Genomic DNA, 18,323 nt, shown 5'->3' on the forward strand with positions numbered 1-18,323 from the left:
GGACCTAATCGGCAATGAAAGTCGCCATCCACCATAGGTGATGAGTCCTCCAGAAAAACCTTGAAAACTTTCTACCAGTGGCCCCTAAGTCTACCTTTCAAAGGCTCTAAGTATACCTAAGTGGCAATAGAGCCTAAATAAAGGGGGGAATTTGAGGGCGTTGTTGGATCTTTGTTTGTCTATGTTTTGCTTTCAATTAATTAATTTATAATTTTTCAAACGCTTTAAATGATAGTCACTGGTTGGCATTGGGTCTTAAACCCACCAAAGATCCAAAATTCACTGATTGAGATGGCATAATGTTATTGGCCAGTAGAGAATTCTCTCCTAGCTGGATCGGAGAGGATTCGAAGGTTACATTTCCATCCTTAGTGGCAAATCTTTTAGGGAAGATGGGGCATGATTTCTTGTGGAATGGTCCTGGTGATAAGATCACCTGGTTCATCATGGTCAAAGATAGAAGTGGGATTGGTCTTCGATCCCTCCAGTCGATTAACAAAGCTTTTACTTTGTAAATTGCTGTGACAATTTGGCTCTTAAAGGGAACACTTGTGGAGGAAGATCAGTGGTTGTAAGTATGACTGCTTTAACCTTTTTTTTTTTCTATTGAATCACACGCCACAGGGGCCGTAAATCCGTAATTCATTTTTCTCGGACATATGGATAGTACAATGCTTTTATTTTTCTTTTTACAAAAATCTAAATATTCTTCTTCAAAGTCTCAACTCGGATCCACATCTATTCTGGGACAAATTTATTTACATACCAACTGAGCCACCTTGATTTTGATTCTTGCCTAGTTTCTACTTCCTATCCCTGTCTGGAAAGGAATCATGCAGGCATCGAGGAAGAGTTGCTTGAAAATGTTGCATATAATAAACCTAGAGAAGGATCTCATGTTCTGTTTTGGCATGACTCTCCTAGTGCTGTGATGGTCCACTCTCCACCGTCTATCCTGATCTGTTTCACGTAGCAGCAGCGAAGATGTCAGTCATAGTGAAAGAATGTAATGAAGTGGTGGCTAACTAGGATATGCGATCGTCAATAACAGATTGAGAGAGACATCAATGACAGAAGGTGGATTCGCTAATATGATTACCTCGAAGGATAAAGAGATGAAAAATACAACTGAGAAGGGACGATACAAGAATATGGAAGCTTGAAGAGGACAGTCCTTGTGTTAAGTGTTAAGCTCCTCCCTTGAATCCTTGTAAAGTCCAAATCAGGATTCCTTTCCCTGGAACTCTGGAAGATTGTCTTCATTTTCCATCTGAAGGAACATTTTTTTTAACATAGACTGCAGTGCTAGGCAAAATTCTCACAATCAAACATTTGATGTCAAGGGGTTGGGTGCTGGAAAACGTGTTGTCTTTGACGGTGTTTGGCATCGGTGCCATTTTCTGAGAAAATGGTGCCTTGTAGGTGCCACTTAAGAGAAAAGGGTGCTGGAAGTAATGCCCTCTTGTTTGGTATCATTTTCTCAGAAAAAAATGTTACTTCAGACTATGCCTTGGAAACCGGGAAAGTGTGGTATGGAGAAATGTCAAATTTGATGTTTTTTGGAAAAACGGAGATCGGATCTATTCCTCACATAGGGTGCTTCACACGCACATCCTACCATGCATTGGGAACATGTCCCATACTTGTAAGATGTTCCCAATACACGATGGATGTGCACGTGGATCACCCAAGTGTGAGGAGCAGATCCCGTTCCGGAAAAACGGTGCATTGCTACCAATAATACAATGACATGGCATCAATATGACATCATCTTGAATGTTGGATAATAAGATGAATGTTGAAAACATTTCTGCCGGCACTGGTACCAAATAAAACCAGTGCTGTTTTCTCAAAAAATGTCTATGTGACAGCACCAGTTCCAAACAAAAAATACTCCACATGCCCAGCACCGCGATGTTCCTAGCACCGATGCCAAACACCTACTTTGTTAATCAGAAGCAGAATCCCTCACACTTGGTACCCTTTCATTGCGTTATTCAAAAGAACGTGGCGATTCACTGAGATCTATTATGCTCGTCCTCCTAGTTTATGAAAGTGTTCTAGCGATTATAAGTAATACTACGAAGCCTCCTTCCTTTTGACCTTTGTACAGCGTAACAATAGGTGCATGGGGAGGAAGTAGCCGGATTTTTTACATGAATGCGCCCCTTAGACTGTGTTTGGCTTGAAAGAAAAGGTAAGGAAAGGAAGGGCTACCTTCTAGGGGTGTTCACGGTTCGGGTAACCGAACCGTGGGCCTTTTTTTGAACCAAATCAGTAGTACCAGTTTTTAGAAAACTGGTAATCAGAACCAAACTGAAACCAATCGGTTAACCAGTTGACCGGTTTGGTTAACCTTCAGTTCGATTCACCAGTTTTTTGGTTTTTAGTTTTATAATAAAAATTTATAAATATAAAAAATATATATAATATACATAAATATATAGAAAATACATAGAAAAACATATATACCAGTCAATTCGATTAACCACCGGTTTTTTATATTGATTAACCGAAACTGAATCGGTACCTTCGGTTTTTTAAAAACACCAAACCAAAACTGAACCAACTGGTTCAGTTAACCGATTTTTTAGTTTGGTTTTGATCGGTTTTTTCGGTTTTTTTTTCTCACCCCTACTACCTTCCCTTTCAAACCAAACACAGAGAGAGAGAGTCATGATTAATGCTTTGGGAAAACAGGAGCTCAGTTTGGAAGGAGTACGAATACAAATATATAGAGTGCAAAACCTTGTAGTTTGTATTACTTTTGTACTTTGTATGTAATTGTACTGTACATATTTGTACTTGTACTCCTTCCAAACTGAGCCAGAGAGACTCATGATTAATGGAGTTTCATTTGTTGCTCATTGAGCATTTCCGAAATCATTTTGAGGAGCTAATCTTCAGTTAGGGATATAATATTGGGTGAAAATCTGTAAATTTTGGATATGATTCTAGCTCATTAACCATGTTAAGTTGCATCTAGGGATGGCTCTTCTTTTGCTATTTAAATTTTATTAATATATATATACACCATTTATCAACTAAAAAAATCAATAGCTCTGTGCAGTATGGCATCTTTCCATTCTGGACATTGGTGTCATGATTCATCATGAATAAATAATCAAACAGCTTCCCTGAAAATCGCTTTAGGGCCTTCAATAATTACATTCATACTTCTTAATTTATCTAAGAAGATGAAAATGTATCATGAGCTACAACCTGGCCCACGATAACTGTGATATCATCCAGCTTTCCACCTGCATAATGAGAGAGTAGTTAGCCTTGACATTGAGAGACAGACATGGGCAGTAACTGTGTAAGTGTTTTAAAATGAGGCTTTCCTGTCAGCTTCATCCCAAGGATTTTCTTCCAAAATGGAACATCAAAGCCCTGCAAGCATTGGCCATGATAAGTATGCAATGTTATTATTGACTTTTCTATTACCAAAAAGACTTTCTTTTGTAAAAATCATATATATTGATTATTTAAAAGTAATCATACTTGTTAGTTATAATTAATTTCTTCTAATAACTTACCTTATTCCTGGCTTCCAATGAGTAGGGTGAATCAAAGTCAGTGTCCCTCGAATGATTGCTAGCTAGGTTAGCCAATGCCTTGGCTATGGTTGAAGTTGAAACCAGTCAGAAACTCAAGAGGGGAACGAGCAACTTCTGGAGTGGATAGGCAAATTAAAGAAACAAACACCTACCAGCCTCTGAAACATTGCTGAATTTAGAGATTGTTGAGACAATTTCATGGTCATAAACATTGTCAAATAGTCCATCAGATCCCATAACTATTGTGTCTCCCTCTATTAATTCCACAGTGCTAACCTGTTTCCAAAAGATATAGGAGGTACACCATCAGGAAAGAGGTAATCAGTGTCAGTTTGCCAAGCATAGGTGCATAGATGAAAATGTTGGGAGAGGAAGAGGTGGTGATGAATATTTTGCTTTTGTCAACACAGGACCAGTTCTAGGTTAAAAATTGAAAGTTTTCTCTTTTTGTACTACAAGGAGTGAGTAGGGGAGAGAAAAGAAATTGTCATGATATTTTCAACAGTGCAAGGGAAGCTAACGTCTAAGGACATCCTTTGTTATCCCTTTTTGGCCTTTCACTTTGATCATCACCATCAGAACATTCTCATTCAACTACCCCTTAATTTCCATTTCAGAGGGAAAGAATTTAAAGTTCAAACCAGGCACACAATCCAACTATAACAATGAAATGTTAAAGCCAAAGAATTAAGCTTTTTTATAGTAAAAAAAATTCATTAAAATAAAAAGGATAACGGTAACTGATTGTTTCTGCTTGTCTTCACATCTTTATTTCCAAGGTATCTTGAGAACATTGGGTCCAGAGGCTTCAGATATAAGCTCAGAGGTAGACTTAGGACTTAGCCAATCCAAAACAAGGTAGTATCAGATATAACACCACTTACTAATTATGAATTTCTTTACTTTGAGAGGTTTACTTGGTGTGGAGAGAAATTTTCATCCAGAGAAAAGCAGTTAACCTATGCACCATTCGAAAGAAACATGTGCACTGTGCACACATACAACACATGGCTCGTGAAAAAGAGAGATCTAAAATTCACATTGTTATTTGGTACATGCCCTATCTAAGAATGAACTACTGTTACTTTTGCTCTGTCTAGGAAATACTTCTGTTTTTAGATCATTAACAAGATAGAAGTGTGTATTTATATGATGAAATATGAGATAACTGCAATTCTTAGGGTATCGAAATCTCTGACTACTTGACATTTAACATGTCATAAGGAAATAAAGCCCACTTAAGTATGTATATATTTCACTACAGATATAATTAATGCTTGATATAATTTACCACAGCATCTAGGTATGTCTGCCCAGCTGCCTCAGAGCTCAACTGGTAAGGACAGTCAAAGTAATGCTCTTGTGGAGATGTTGAGAAAGCAATCTGGCCTGAAAAAGAACAAGGACAGTGAAGGAACTCTTACTGCAGAGATGTTAGACTAACTTAGCATAAGAAAACCAAACTGTAGAAAGAACAGGATGTAAGATGATCCTACCTTGCCGAACAACCTTTAATCCACAATCCCCAACATTTGCAATTTTCAGAATTCCATTACGCTCCAGCATGGCAACAATTCTACTTAGTCAAATGGAAGAGAATGTTTACGAGTCTTGACCACACACACACATGCACAAACACATCTTATGTGTGTATATATGCACGCATACACATAACAAGGCATATGTAGCTAAAAAATATTTATAATAAATTGGAGGAAATGTATTTGAATAACTTAACCTACACAGTAGCTGAACCAATGGAAGAGGTAGCAGCATGTGCTTTCCCCAACAGGATCTGAGGGTCATAATTGGCCTGCCAAATAAGTAACATTTATCCAATGTTGTTGGAAAATACAACAGCAAGGCCCTTTATTACATATGTGTATGTGTATTATAGTGTGGAGCAAAATCTAAATTGTACATCACCTCCTCATCATCAACTAAACACAAAGCATTAGCCATCAGCTCTTGGGGGAATAATGCAGGATCTATGTTCTGCTCAGCCCATCTGTCACTCAAGCAGTTAGAAAAAAAAAATGAGAGAAAAAAAATCTAGTGCTTCAAATTGAAGGAAATGTATTTGAATAACTTACGCAGAGACACCATCCGCAACTGCAAGAACTCCTCCATTGTAACTGCTCACGAAAAAGGCATCTTCTCCTCCTCTATCAACCTTAAGACAGCAAGATTTAAAAGTGAGGTGCATTGGCACAAAATTGGTACTTTTCAAGTGAGTATTACACTAGAACATAATATGTGAAAGAAAAATAGAGGTAAAGAATGATATTTTTCAGAAGTTAGGAGAAAACTAGAGCTTTACAAGGCTTGTACTACCTTGTTAGGGTGTGGAATTAGGTGAGTTCCAACACAGAAAGACACCTCCGACCTATGACCATGAGAAAATAGATCAATGTGATTGTTAAATTTCTTTTTGACAAATCTCAAGGCCTATAAGAAAGAAAAGAAGCTGTTTGCTTACAATAGTTCAATATCGGCATCTAGCTGGAACATTTTAGATGTATTAAATATTGCAAGATGTCCATTTCTTATGATTCAGGTTATGGTAAATTGACTTACATAAATATGCAAAGATTAATAGAATGACCCACTACCTCACTTTGGTTGGTATTGATTAGATCCTGTTCTGTCAAAATCAATTTTGCATGGACATGGACAGGAAAACCAGAATCTAACGTGTGCCTGGGATTCCAATTTGGCAAGACCAAGAAAAGCTGGAATAGTCTATAAAGAAGTATAAACTATTAAAGCAGCTCATTTTTTGTTGAGTTCTAACTTCTAACATAGCTATAAAAGAAATCTGACAGTCTATCTTTGTTACCTTATAGTGTTTAACGTTTTAAGAAAGAAAATCGATATTCATTGTGTAGATTAGCTATTCATTTATATCAAACAACAAAGGAAGTGAAAATACTACGCTTAAATGTTCCTTAACAATCAATGGAATGTTAGGATCCGTCAGACCAGCACTAATACTTACATTGTGCACTTCCTTTTTAATCTAAGAGTATCTAAATCTTTTGAATTTTCTCTCTCCAAATACTAGATTAAAGGGACCCTTTCCTTCTTTAACGGTTGATTGGAGAGGTAGGTTCAGAGATAGTCAAGGACAGCTGAACAAGGCGGATTAACTGCTCCGGTTGATCATGCTAAGCTAGTAATTGTTTCAGATGTGGGTGATGTATGGGTCCGATGCTTCACTATAAGTCGTAGGCAGAATATGGGGAAACCTATTAGGCATTAGATTAGCTATAGTCTATAATCAGTCAAGACCGGAACATGGAAGCTTTACTTGAGAAGAATAATTGATGCTTTCTGTACTATTTATTTCCTTGATTTTTCCTACATTTAAACAGGTTTGTCCTCCGTAAGTTTGAATCCAAGTGAGCCATTTGAATTCCCCTTCTAATCAGAGTTCTGTTAACCCTTTTCAGTTTTCAGGTTAGCTTTTAGTTCATTAACTTCAGTCCAAGAATCACAACTCTTGCACCACACGTTACAAATGTAGGAATCTATTTTCCCAATTTAGAAAATAATGCTGCAAAACCAGACTAAACCATGGAAATGCTCGACAGAAGATCAGAAGCCTCCAAAGGAGACCATTAGAATGGCAGTAGCTCTAGAAATTCAAGTGAAATGCGGAGAATCACTTACCCAACTGGACCCTCTGGTGGAGCGCATGAGAGAGAAAGCGATCTCCTCGCCCTTGGATGTGAATCATATTTAAAAGGGTTGTGAGAGAAAGAAAGTGAGAGCCTCTGATAATGAGAAAACAAAGACCGGAAAATGGGAATCGCCATTCCCGGGGAGCTCACTCGCTCTCGCGTTCTCTGGAGTGCGTCTCTATTGGGCAGGATTCGGTGGGTGTTGAAAAAGTGCGCCACGTCGGAGAGATGTTGGTTCCCGCTACCACCAGCCCCGAGAGACCGATATTTACAATTGGCTCCTTAATCCTCTTTTAAATAATAAAGGCACCATATGGCATGAAATACTAGGGTCTGTTTGGTTTGCAGGAATGAAAGTCTAGAATCGGATTATTCCAATTCCAACTGTTTGGTTGGACAGAATTAGAATTGGACCATTCCCTTCCATTCCAACTGTTTGGTTTGTAGGAATGACATTCTCCAATTTGAGGGAATGACCATTCCCTTGGGAATGAAATCTTATTCCAACTTATTCTAATTCTCATTTTGATTCCCATGAGAACTAGACTATAGGAATAGACTATTCCGATTTTTATTTTAATTTCGATTTTGATTTCAATTCTAATTACAAGCCAAATAGATCCCTAGTGTTTTTGAGGTTTTGATCCATTTAAGGCAATAGGCACGCAAGGCCTCAAGACTTATCCCCCTATGCATTAAAAAAAAAAAATGAATGAAAAGATGCCTAAGGTTCAAAGTATTGATGCACCCCAATACACATCGATATATCCTTCAGTGTATTGGCGGGTGTATCACTACTTTGAACCTTGATTGGAACTGAAGATCTATCCCCCTAATCTATTTTTGAAAATAAAAAATGCCTAAAGTTCAAAGTATCGATACACCCCAATACATATCAATACATCCTTATTGGCATATCAGGATGTATAAAACTGTTGTTTTCATCCGAGTGACTAGTCAACAGTTTAGCCTTGGGTGGATATGTTAGATCCGATTGTGATATTAAAAAAATTCTAACCAACCAAACAATATCATAAAAGTGATAACCAATGAGATGATAGTCTTCAAAATTGGTCGAGGGAATTTGATTGGTCAAATCTCATATGGTATCACGCCTTTACAGCATCATAGATTTGCCTATAACTAATATAAGAAAAGAAAGACCTAAACCATTAGATAATTTCTAACCGTTTATGTAAATCCTTGAGATCAAGCGATATGATGCATATGTTGCACTGTACAACAAAAGAAGATGTGATTAGTATAAATACACTAAAAAAATGAATCAATTAAAATTAAGCAGAATTTAATATGATAAATACCACAAATTTGTCGTTCTGTGATACTTCTGAACGATGCCCTAGGATTTATTGGTAATAAATGTAAGAGGCAATGGTTTCTATCAAGATAATGTTTAAATTCATTAATGGATAGACATAACAGAGATGAGTGTCACACATGCTTGTCAATGGGTCCTGTTCAACCCGGCGAAAAATGGAAAAAAGCGTTAACCAAAACCTAATTATATGAATCTATTAATTATAAACTTGTCGGATGCGAGCACCAACAAGCACCAGTGGTCTAGTGGTAGAATAGTACCCTGCCACGGTACAGACCCGGGTTCGATTCCCGGCTGGTGCATCCTTTTGCAAACGTTCTTAGAAGTTTCAAGCTGCTTCTTTTGATTCACAATTTTATCGGGAGTTCCGCGTGCCGGCGTGTACCCTTTTCATCTCTCTCCTCGTTCTCGCCATCATAGTCCAGCTCGCCACCAGTCCACCATGGGCCCATGGCTGAGCATCTCAGTCTCAGACATAAGACTGGGACTAAGAGAAGTCTGTTGGAGATTTAAAAAAGGGGAAATTGTCTAAAAACAACATTTCTCTTGAATTCATTACAACTTTTTAAAATGTCTAAAACTCACCTTCAGTTAGTGCACCGTGTTCATTAGCATAAATAACAATTTTTATAATCAAATTATCCTTGAATGCCTGAATGGTGAGTTAGAGGAAAAATGGTTTTTTCAGTTTTCAATTTTCTTTTTTTATTTTGCATTTTTAGTGTTTTGTTATAATTTTCAATGTTTTTTATAATATCTGTTTTTTTTTTACATTTTTCTATTTTCTACAATCTATAAGTTTCCCTATATTTTTATTTTTGTTATTTATTACAATTTCTATGTTTTCTATAATTTTTGGTTTTTTTCTACAATTTTTATTTTCTGACTTTGTTTTTTAATTTCTAGTTTCTATAATTTGAAAATATTTTTTTTATTTTGTTTGCAATTTCTATAATTTTTTATATTTTTTGTAATTTCTATATTTTTATGTATTTTATATTTGAAAATATTTTTTAAACTTTTTTCCTTTTTTCATGTCTAAATATTAAAATAGTAATATATTAACACCCATTAATTTATTTTGTATATATTTTATATTTTGCTATAAAAATTAAAATGATAATATATTAACACCTGTTAATCTGTTTAAGGTCAAATTAGTGACATGGTGAATTTTAAACATTTTTAAAAAATTGTAATGAATTTAAGAAAAATGCTGAAAACTTATAATTAGTTTTAGACAATTTAAAAAAAGGGATCCCTGGATCATGACAAAAACCGTCAAAACGCTCTTTTGACGTCCCATAACGCATTATGCATCTAAGATCATGGATGATGAGATGGGCGGGTCTCTTACGAAGTTTGATGCCCGATTGAGTAAATCGAGTTCATTAAATATTTCGGATTGATCAACTTAGGAGGAAACCAAGGTCGCCATAACCTGATAACCCACCACTACTAAAATCCAAAATTAAATACAATTTATAGGATAATTTCGAATTAAAAAAAAGCTACAAGCCTACTAGGAAAAAAAATGAAAGAAGAATTTTGAACTCTAAGAATTTGAGGAATTGAGATGTAAATTGCAATTCTCTTCTTTTTTTTTTTTTTTTCTTCTTTCATTATGTTAGTAGAATATCTCTATTCTATCGCTAACTAATCCCTACGTGAATTAGGCAACAAATTTCCTAAATGATGATAATTAGACGATACATTAAAAGGTGAGAGTCATCAAATAAACACACAGAGGCTTTTCAAACAAGAAACACAATTCTACTTCTAGACACCACGTATCACGTATGAGAAGACTATGAAACACTCCTACATACGTTCAAACAAAGCTAAAATTTAAAATTTATCTACAATGATTCCATCTCTAAGGACCTCATAAGCCTCCCTCTTCCTGGATTTCTTCATCCCCGCCATGAAATGGATCTTTGATCCTTGGGTGGAAATGCTGGTCACCTTCACCCAAATCATCACCTTGGTCTTAATTCCTTCAACATCAGTTAGCTTTCCTTTCTCCAGGTACCCAGTCACAGTTGTGGCAAAACGCAAGACTGATGAGTCTCTGTACCCAACCTCACACACGGATGGTATGAACACAGTTAACTTCCCTGTCTCTTCGTTAAACTCATAGTTTGTAGCGTCACGAGGGAAGATGCCTACTGCCATGTCATACTCCCGCAACAGCTCTGGCAATGGCTTTTGCATTTTTCCTGCAAAAATCAAAAGATCACTTAATTGAAAATATTGCAGATTTTCATTCAGAAAAGGAAAAATATATATATGAATTCTTACCATAAATACCATAAGAACAAAGATAATGCATGATAGCCGATTGCCCCACATCAATCGAATTCTTCTTGGAAGATATTCAAAGTGCCAACATATTGGGCCTATTGGCTTTATAAATTTATAACGACAATACTATTACATCCCATGGACTGATTTTTCTACAAATAGTTCATTTATTTCAAGGGCATATTTCAGGAGCAACAACAATAGCTTTGTAAGATGTTCTGGAGATCCACAAAAAAAAATGAAGCAAAGCCTATTCACAAATACTGCATATATGCACAATAATTTGAATTTCAGGCAAGAAACCAAACCAAACCAAACAGAATATTTCAAATACTAATTCAAATTAAAGCATTTAAGAATCATGAAAATGGACACAAAAAGAGGAAAGGAACCAGAAGTAGGGAGAAAGAAATGTACCTTTAATTTTATTAACTAACCATTTCGCTCCACCCTCAATGCTGCTTGACAATGACTGAATATTTAAGAAGCTAATGTCAGTATGGGACTAAAACAATTACAGTTATTAGCTAATACTAGACAAAATTAAAAATCTAAAACAAAGCAGAAGATGACTCACATTATAGCATGAAAATGACAATCAGCCTTGTTAAATTTAGGTAAATAATGAATGAAGTTAGATGATCAACAAAAAGAAAAAGAAAAGGAAAAAAGAATGGAGTTGTTGCCTTAATACACAAATAAGCAATAAGTTAACCTAATAAATGACAATCAGCCTTGTTAAATTTAGGTAAATAATGAATGAAGTTAGATGATCAACAAAAAGAAAAAGAAAAGGAAAAAAGAATGGAGTTGTTGCCTTAATACACAAATAAGCAATAAGTTAACCTAATAAAAGCAGAAAGTCATATAGAAAAATGATAGGTTAGTCATGGAACAAACCTGAACTCAATCATTTCATCTCAAAAGCCAAGCTAAATCAGTTAAGGAGAACTCAATTAAACAAGTAATTATATATATTTTAATTATTTAATGCAATGGATAAACCAAATACGATAAACATCAATATTCATGAACCCAAACCGAGTCAGGCATAGGTCAGTGCAGCCTGGCTTGCTGAGAATCCCTTATGAGGAGATCGCAATGGTAAACAGCAGGCTATATGCAAATAAATCCACAATCAACCTAAGGAATAATTATGCTAGATGAATGGAATGTGCACATAGAAGAAGAACTGAAGATATCAATCATGGTAGTTAGTTTTGGTGGAGTGGAATGGCCTGGTTTAACATCAAAGAGAATCTGAATGAACTTTATCTTCCCTGTTTGTGTATGCCTTTCCTTCTAGGTTTTAGAGAATCTCAAAGATTGCAGGTAATTTTTCTCACCAATTTAATTTGGTAAACAAACATATCTTGTATAGGAAAACTTGATATAGTTTTCAAGGCGCCAAGGCAAGGCTAAGCGACTGGGGGGCGCCTTGTCGCCTAGTCACCTAGGCATCGCCTAGGTGATGGATTTTTTATGTTAAAAACATAGATCCTAGGGTAGTTCCCTAGGTACCATAACCATATTTCTTTAATGATTATTCATGATTTTCATACGAAAAGTATAAATTTCATATTAAAGTATAGAAAATCAATATATTCATGAGAAGAAAAGGAAGAAGGAAAATAAAATTCAAAAAATACAGGGGCTGAACCCTTATTTTTGTTTTAGGAAAAGAAAAAAATAAAAAATACTGGTAGTAGTAGTAGTAGTAGAAGAAGAATATATGGAAGAGGAAAATTTGCTGATTAGATAAAATTTTTAGTTCTTCCTTATTGGTTCAGGTTTTTAAGTCTTTGAGGGTTCAATACAGCATTTAGCAATGTTTGTGTTGATTAAACCCTAATAAATAAGAAAATCATAAAAAGAAATTAGTATATAAACACAAAAAATAATTATTTTAGTCTAATAATGTCTATTTTATAATTATAATCTCAAAAAGAATGAATAAAAAAGTATTTTATAGTAGGAAGTAGAAAACTGTTAGGCAATTAGGCGAGGCGAGCCTCAAAGGGCGCCTTTGTCGCCTAGGCATCGCCTTGACAACTATCTTGAATGAAGCCAGGGGATCCAGTGTTTGCTCTCAGAACTAATGTTGCATGGACTCTCCTAAATAGACATGTCCACTTTAGACATGCATGAAAGTCCAGCACTCCATGGATTCTTGAGGAGACGTGTATATAACATTCCTTTTTAAAATAAACAGCTAATTTACAAGGTGAACATCATTTTTTGTATCAACTGTTAATTGATAACAAAGGATACATTTGAGACCCCCCTTCTGCAGGTATTTGATGTGAGCTTCAAAAAACATCAACTATTTTAATAGTATATACTTTTCCATAGAGGTGTCTATGAGTTCATGTTTTCTCATCTTGCTGAGTCAGACTCGTGGACATGCCTTAGGTTCTGGTTCCCATATCCCCCTCCATGCAACATTTCCCACCCCCACCATGGTTAAATGTGCTTTCTACCCATTCCCCACTTATCCAACCCAACCAAGAATCTCTGTAAAAGAACAAAAGAAGCAACCTGACAAGATCATCTATGCAGCATTTCATCTTAGAGTTGATCACCAACTTGAACCATTCTTTAACCTGTTGGGTGATTGATTAATAATGTCTTAAAATCACAATAGGCAAGACATATTATCTGGAATTTAAGCTCTGCCACAATTTAGTTATAGTGGAAGTACCACTGGACTACAAACTTCACATATTGTTCAAAAACCAATACAATCATGTATCTCTATTAATTGCTTTAGAAGGTAACTTGCTAATCACAATTAATTGTTGCCTTTGGACTTAATAAACCAATACAAGATGAAATCAGTTTCTTTAATCTACAAGGACTATAGATATGAGACAATATGTCAACTTTGTCGTATGATGTTTCATTAGTAAAAATGTTGTACAGGTTCCTTAATTATAAATATATAATGAATTTCAACATGTAGTTATTTTTTTTTATCTTGTTTCACCCTCTGTAATCATCTGAGGATGTGTTTCTTGGTTCTACTTCATTATAGAAGGTTTTCAGTATGATAACCCTTCCCCAAGTGCATATCCACAGATCCACCCTTTTGAAATACTCCTTAACTAAAAAATCACATGGATGGATGCCCCAGAACCAAGGTTCAAAGTATCGATACGATACGCCCTGTATCGGGCATGTTGTATTGTATCTTTTGGGTCCTGATACACCTGTTTACAGGTGTCTCGGGACCCCCCCCCCCCTATCTTAATAAGAAAACACTAAAAAGCCTCCCCAAAAATCAAGTTTTGAAAAAAAAAACTAAAAAAGCATAACGCTCATAATTTTTAGTACCAATACGCCTCTGCCAATACACAGGGGCGTATCGATACTTTGAACCTTGCCCAGAACATCTCCTTCCTTGATGAACTGTCATATCAATCCTATATTCCTATGGATGGAAAACCATTAGAGTTATAGACAATTGATTTATGAAGGGAGTCCTTCATGGAAAAGTTCTTCCTTCCTGATTTTCTAATCAGAGTATAAACTTTTTGATGGATTGTGATAATTAAACTTATTATCTGACAGATTCTACACTCCTAGTAGCTGAAAAATCTAAATACTCCTTTCATGCCAACTATGGATGACTAAAAAGAATGTAAAACTTATAAAGAACTTGCTCACAACAAATGATTTAGAATGATTTAGAACTTTCTCATTATGGTTGAAGTTCAGTTCAATCACCACAGAAATGATTTAGAATCACTAGAATATTGTCAAGGACGGACAAATGTCATGAATGATATATCTTTATGATTGCAATACTAAATATGGAAGCCAACATTCTTAGTAGTTTGTTCTATCAATACATCTATGGTCAAATAATGAACTGCAGCAGGCTCTCAAACGTTAATTTTGGGGATGTTTTCGTTTATTGACTTAACTGGTTGAAGAGATAAAACTACATACCAGCAAATTTGAAAACTTTCCCTACTATACCATAATCATAATTAAGATCTGCTGTTTTGTAACAATGTGCTCTCATTATTAACATATATCAATATGTACAATAGGCACTTATTGTGAACCTACTGAAACCCTTTCTTTGAGTCAGAAACTAAAATTATATTCATTTAACAGAAAGCACAAGACAATACAAAGAAAGACGAGATCCTACCATATACAACTACAGATTGGTGATGGTCTGTTCTCTTGTGATGAATATAATAAATAATACAACTCTTCACTTATATTATATATATATATATATAATATAATGAAAGGCCAAAGAACAATAATAGGCCAACTAGACAGGATGGATATTGTTAGTACTATTACTAATGGAATGGGATTAGGTGCATAGTCCTTCTTCCTCACCTCAGCTTCTTGAATCATGGAATCAGCTTAATGCTGTTGCTAAATAAACTACAAAGAAGCTGATGCTGTCGTGTGGACTCAAACAGTCATAGATGACTTTACTATTTCTTCAGTTTGGAACCTGATCTGTGAAGATGGCAGACAAGTTGATTGGAAATTAGTTTGGTTCTTACCCAATGTTCCTAGACATTGCTTCACAACTTGGAGAGCCCTCATTGAACTGTGTCTATTTCGGTAGTACAAGCACAAAGAATGTGGATCGTTTTATTCTTTGGATGCAGCTTTTCAGATAAAGTCTGACTATGTACCTTAGTTGCTTTAATCTAATAGAAGAAGAATGCTTAGGTGGTGCTGTGAGATCATATAGATGAAAAGAATCTTCATAGGAGATTTTATCATTGATAATATTGGTCATGTTGTTCTCTGCAGTGCTGCTTATAATGTGTGGCAGGAGAGGTATCACCATCACTTTTGTGGACAGTTGAAGACACTGGAGGCTATATATAAAGTGATTTGGAAAAGTATTTATTTATGCTTGCTAATCAGCCAAAGCCTGTTCTGGATAACTCTCAACACCAATCAATATTAGCAAATTCTCATCTTCATATTGATCTCAGTCCCTTGATTCGGTATACAGACACATGGCCCAAACCTCCTTCACATTTCCAGTCTTTGAATTCAGATGGGTCACTTTTCTCCCAACCTTAACCATTTCGTACAAAGTGGCGAAGTGCAAATTGTATATCTCAGATTGTAAAGCATGTTGATTTAATGAAACTTTTACATTGGTTTTATTTAAAGCATAAAGTAATAATAACCCACTTCCTATAATCCTATTTGCGGTTTAAGACATCATTGATTTCATTTAAATCGATAAGGTTTCCAAATCTCCCTCTTAGGCAGATCATCAGTATTCAGTGGTTTATGACCTTCGCCACTGACAAAATACTACATGCATTAACAAGAAGCAAACCAACATGCCTTATAAAACTGAAAAGAGAATTGCCACAGTGATTGACGGAGGCTTCAACCAGAAGTTACTTTTTTTTAACATTAAACGTTAATTATCTCCAGGTTTAAACTATGGGTTTAAGGAATAAATAACGACAATTAAATACAACCTAGCTATGAAAGCTGAAATTCCGGTCCTCTTCTAGGTTACCCAACAACTAAAAGAAAAAAAACATCAAAATGATCTGATAAACCAAAATCAATTGAGTTAAGAGATTAAACATAGAGTTAACAAAAAGAAAAAAAATAATAAAAAAGTAAAAAACACTGCTCACGAACAGAAAATATTTGAAATCCTAGTTTTGTAGGTGAAGATACAGATAAAGAGGACCATACGTTGAGATCATCGCCGACGGAATCGAATTCCTTGCTGGCTCTCCTGCTGAACCAGTAGGACCCCACCTTGTTCAGGATCTGATCCATTAACGTGCTCTCTCTCTCTCTCTCTCTCTCAGAGGATTAAATAGATTACTAGACTATCTCTCAGGAAGCGAGAGAAGCAATCCCTTCCGAAACTGGTTTCCTTTTCTCCGAAAATCGTCCCCGCAATCTGCAGAGAAAAAGGGCGTCGGGTCTTCCCTGCGACTTTTCTTTGTACTTGTCCGGTCCGGTCCGGTCATCTGACTTCGCTCTTATTTTAATTTATTTCTTATTTTCTTGTTAATGCGGTTAAATGCTTAAAGTGGAAGATAATGTGAATGCGATGATAAAACTTAAAAGTACGAACTTCTGGTTGCCCGCTATTGCTTAGGATTTAGGAATTCCTACAACTACTGCTCTATAAGGTGGTTTGGACTTCAGACTTTGGCGGGAATGAACAAACAGAGCCCCGGGCCGTTAATCTATGGACTACTGTCCAATTGATTTTCATGGACAGAGACACTGAGCCAGTAGATGATTTTAACATTCAGCGGAGCCCAGACCCAGTATATCTTCATGATTAGATCAAGCACATTTCTACGTAGATATACATTTATTAATTTATTTATTTTTGGGTATTAAGTAATAGAGTTATGTAGCAGAATAAACAATTAATTAGGCCAGACCCTTCCGTTTAGGGCTGCAAACGATATCCTTTTATCCAAATTCAGATTTGAAGCCGATCCCATTAGGGTGACCCGAGTTTGATATGTTTATATTAAATTCGGGTTGCGGGTTATGGGATGGAGGATGGACTACCACAGTTGTGTAGATATATAAAAAAAAAATGATATGTTTATAACTGGATCGAATATGCATCCACCCTTATCCGATATAACAATATCCAAATTTAATTCTATTTCATTTAAATATATACACTCATACATACTTAAATTTTATATTGTATCAGTGGAATAGGTTCAAATTCTTTATTTTTACAAGATTGTCATAAATTTAAGTTTATTTTCAATTCATTTCGCTAATGCAATATAATGTTAAAGTCATTTTTAATCCATTTTATTAACGTATAATCTTCTAATTATTTTTAGTTTAATTTATTAATACTATTCAATATCTCGTTGCAATTCATATGCATTCCAATCCCATAGATAAAATACTATTGGAACTCAAATATATACGAGTCAAATTTGGATTTGATTAGATACTTTTGCAGCCCTATTTTTGTGCAGTGCTGTTTCTTTTTTTTTTTTTTTATAAGATGAATAAAGAGATTACGGCCTTGCATTTCCCCCCCACCCCCCATTAAAAAAAATCATACAAGGAGATATTCCTAATGCAAAGCTGCAAGGGACTGTATGAATGGTGTGACCATGGTCTTATGAGGACCAAAATCTGATTTGCAAGGGTTTTAGAGCTGTCTCATGTGGGTTTAGATCTGCTCCTAACACAGTCCCAACAAGCCATTGCAGCTGTAAACATCTCTCTTTTCCTTCATGGCAAGATGTCCCCAATGTACAGCTGCAAAAGCTTGTTGCAACATTGTTTGGAACCATGTTGTTGGGAGCAAATGTAGATGCTTCATAGGGGCCTTTTGGAACACATAGGGAGATTGCGGGAGGTAGGGATCTACTGCAAATCGAACACTACCAACACTATCCCAACATAACTCAATTGTGGCTACTGGAT

General features: G+C 35.7%; 2 protein-coding genes and 1 non-coding gene across 3 annotated transcripts; 1 reads left to right on the forward strand and 2 right to left on the reverse strand.

The window, feature by feature from the left end:
* Positions 1 to 2,962: 2,962 nt before the first annotated feature.
* On the reverse strand, positions 2,963 to 7,495 carry PBCP (Protein phosphatase 2C family protein). Its single transcript, XM_088898551.1, has 11 exons — positions 7,233 to 7,495; positions 5,895 to 5,946; positions 5,654 to 5,733; positions 5,487 to 5,568; positions 5,303 to 5,373; positions 5,057 to 5,136; positions 4,852 to 4,949; positions 3,713 to 3,836; positions 3,540 to 3,622; positions 3,344 to 3,393; positions 2,963 to 3,259 (listed from the first exon to the last, which is right to left on the reverse strand). The coding sequence occupies exons 1-11, from the start codon at positions 7,376 to 7,378 to the stop codon at positions 3,190 to 3,192; spliced, it is 936 nt and encodes a 311-aa protein (XP_088754677.1). The 5' UTR covers positions 7,379 to 7,495; the 3' UTR covers positions 2,963 to 3,189.
* A 1,318-nt stretch (positions 7,496 to 8,813) lies between these two features.
* Positions 8,814 to 8,884, forward strand: TRNAG-GCC (transfer RNA glycine (anticodon GCC)). Its single transcript has one exon. It is a non-coding gene; the product is annotated as a tRNA-Gly (tRNA).
* Positions 8,885 to 10,275: 1,391 nt separating this feature from the next.
* LOC104602518 (uncharacterized protein At5g01610-like) lies at positions 10,276 to 16,870 on the reverse strand. The gene is made up of 3 exons (XM_010266237.3): positions 16,593 to 16,870; positions 11,304 to 11,358; positions 10,276 to 10,801 (listed from the first exon to the last, which is right to left on the reverse strand). Exons 1-3 carry the CDS (start codon positions 16,677 to 16,679, stop codon positions 10,431 to 10,433), a joined length of 513 nt encoding a protein of 170 aa, XP_010264539.1. The 5' UTR covers positions 16,680 to 16,870; the 3' UTR covers positions 10,276 to 10,430.
* Between the last annotated feature and the right edge of the window lie 1,453 nt (positions 16,871 to 18,323).

Source organism: Nelumbo nucifera, chromosome 2 (assembly GCF_055504915.1).
Source record: "Nelumbo nucifera cultivar China Antique chromosome 2, China Antique-T2T, whole genome shotgun sequence".
NCBI lineage: Eukaryota > Viridiplantae > Streptophyta > Magnoliopsida > Proteales > Nelumbonaceae > Nelumbo > Nelumbo nucifera.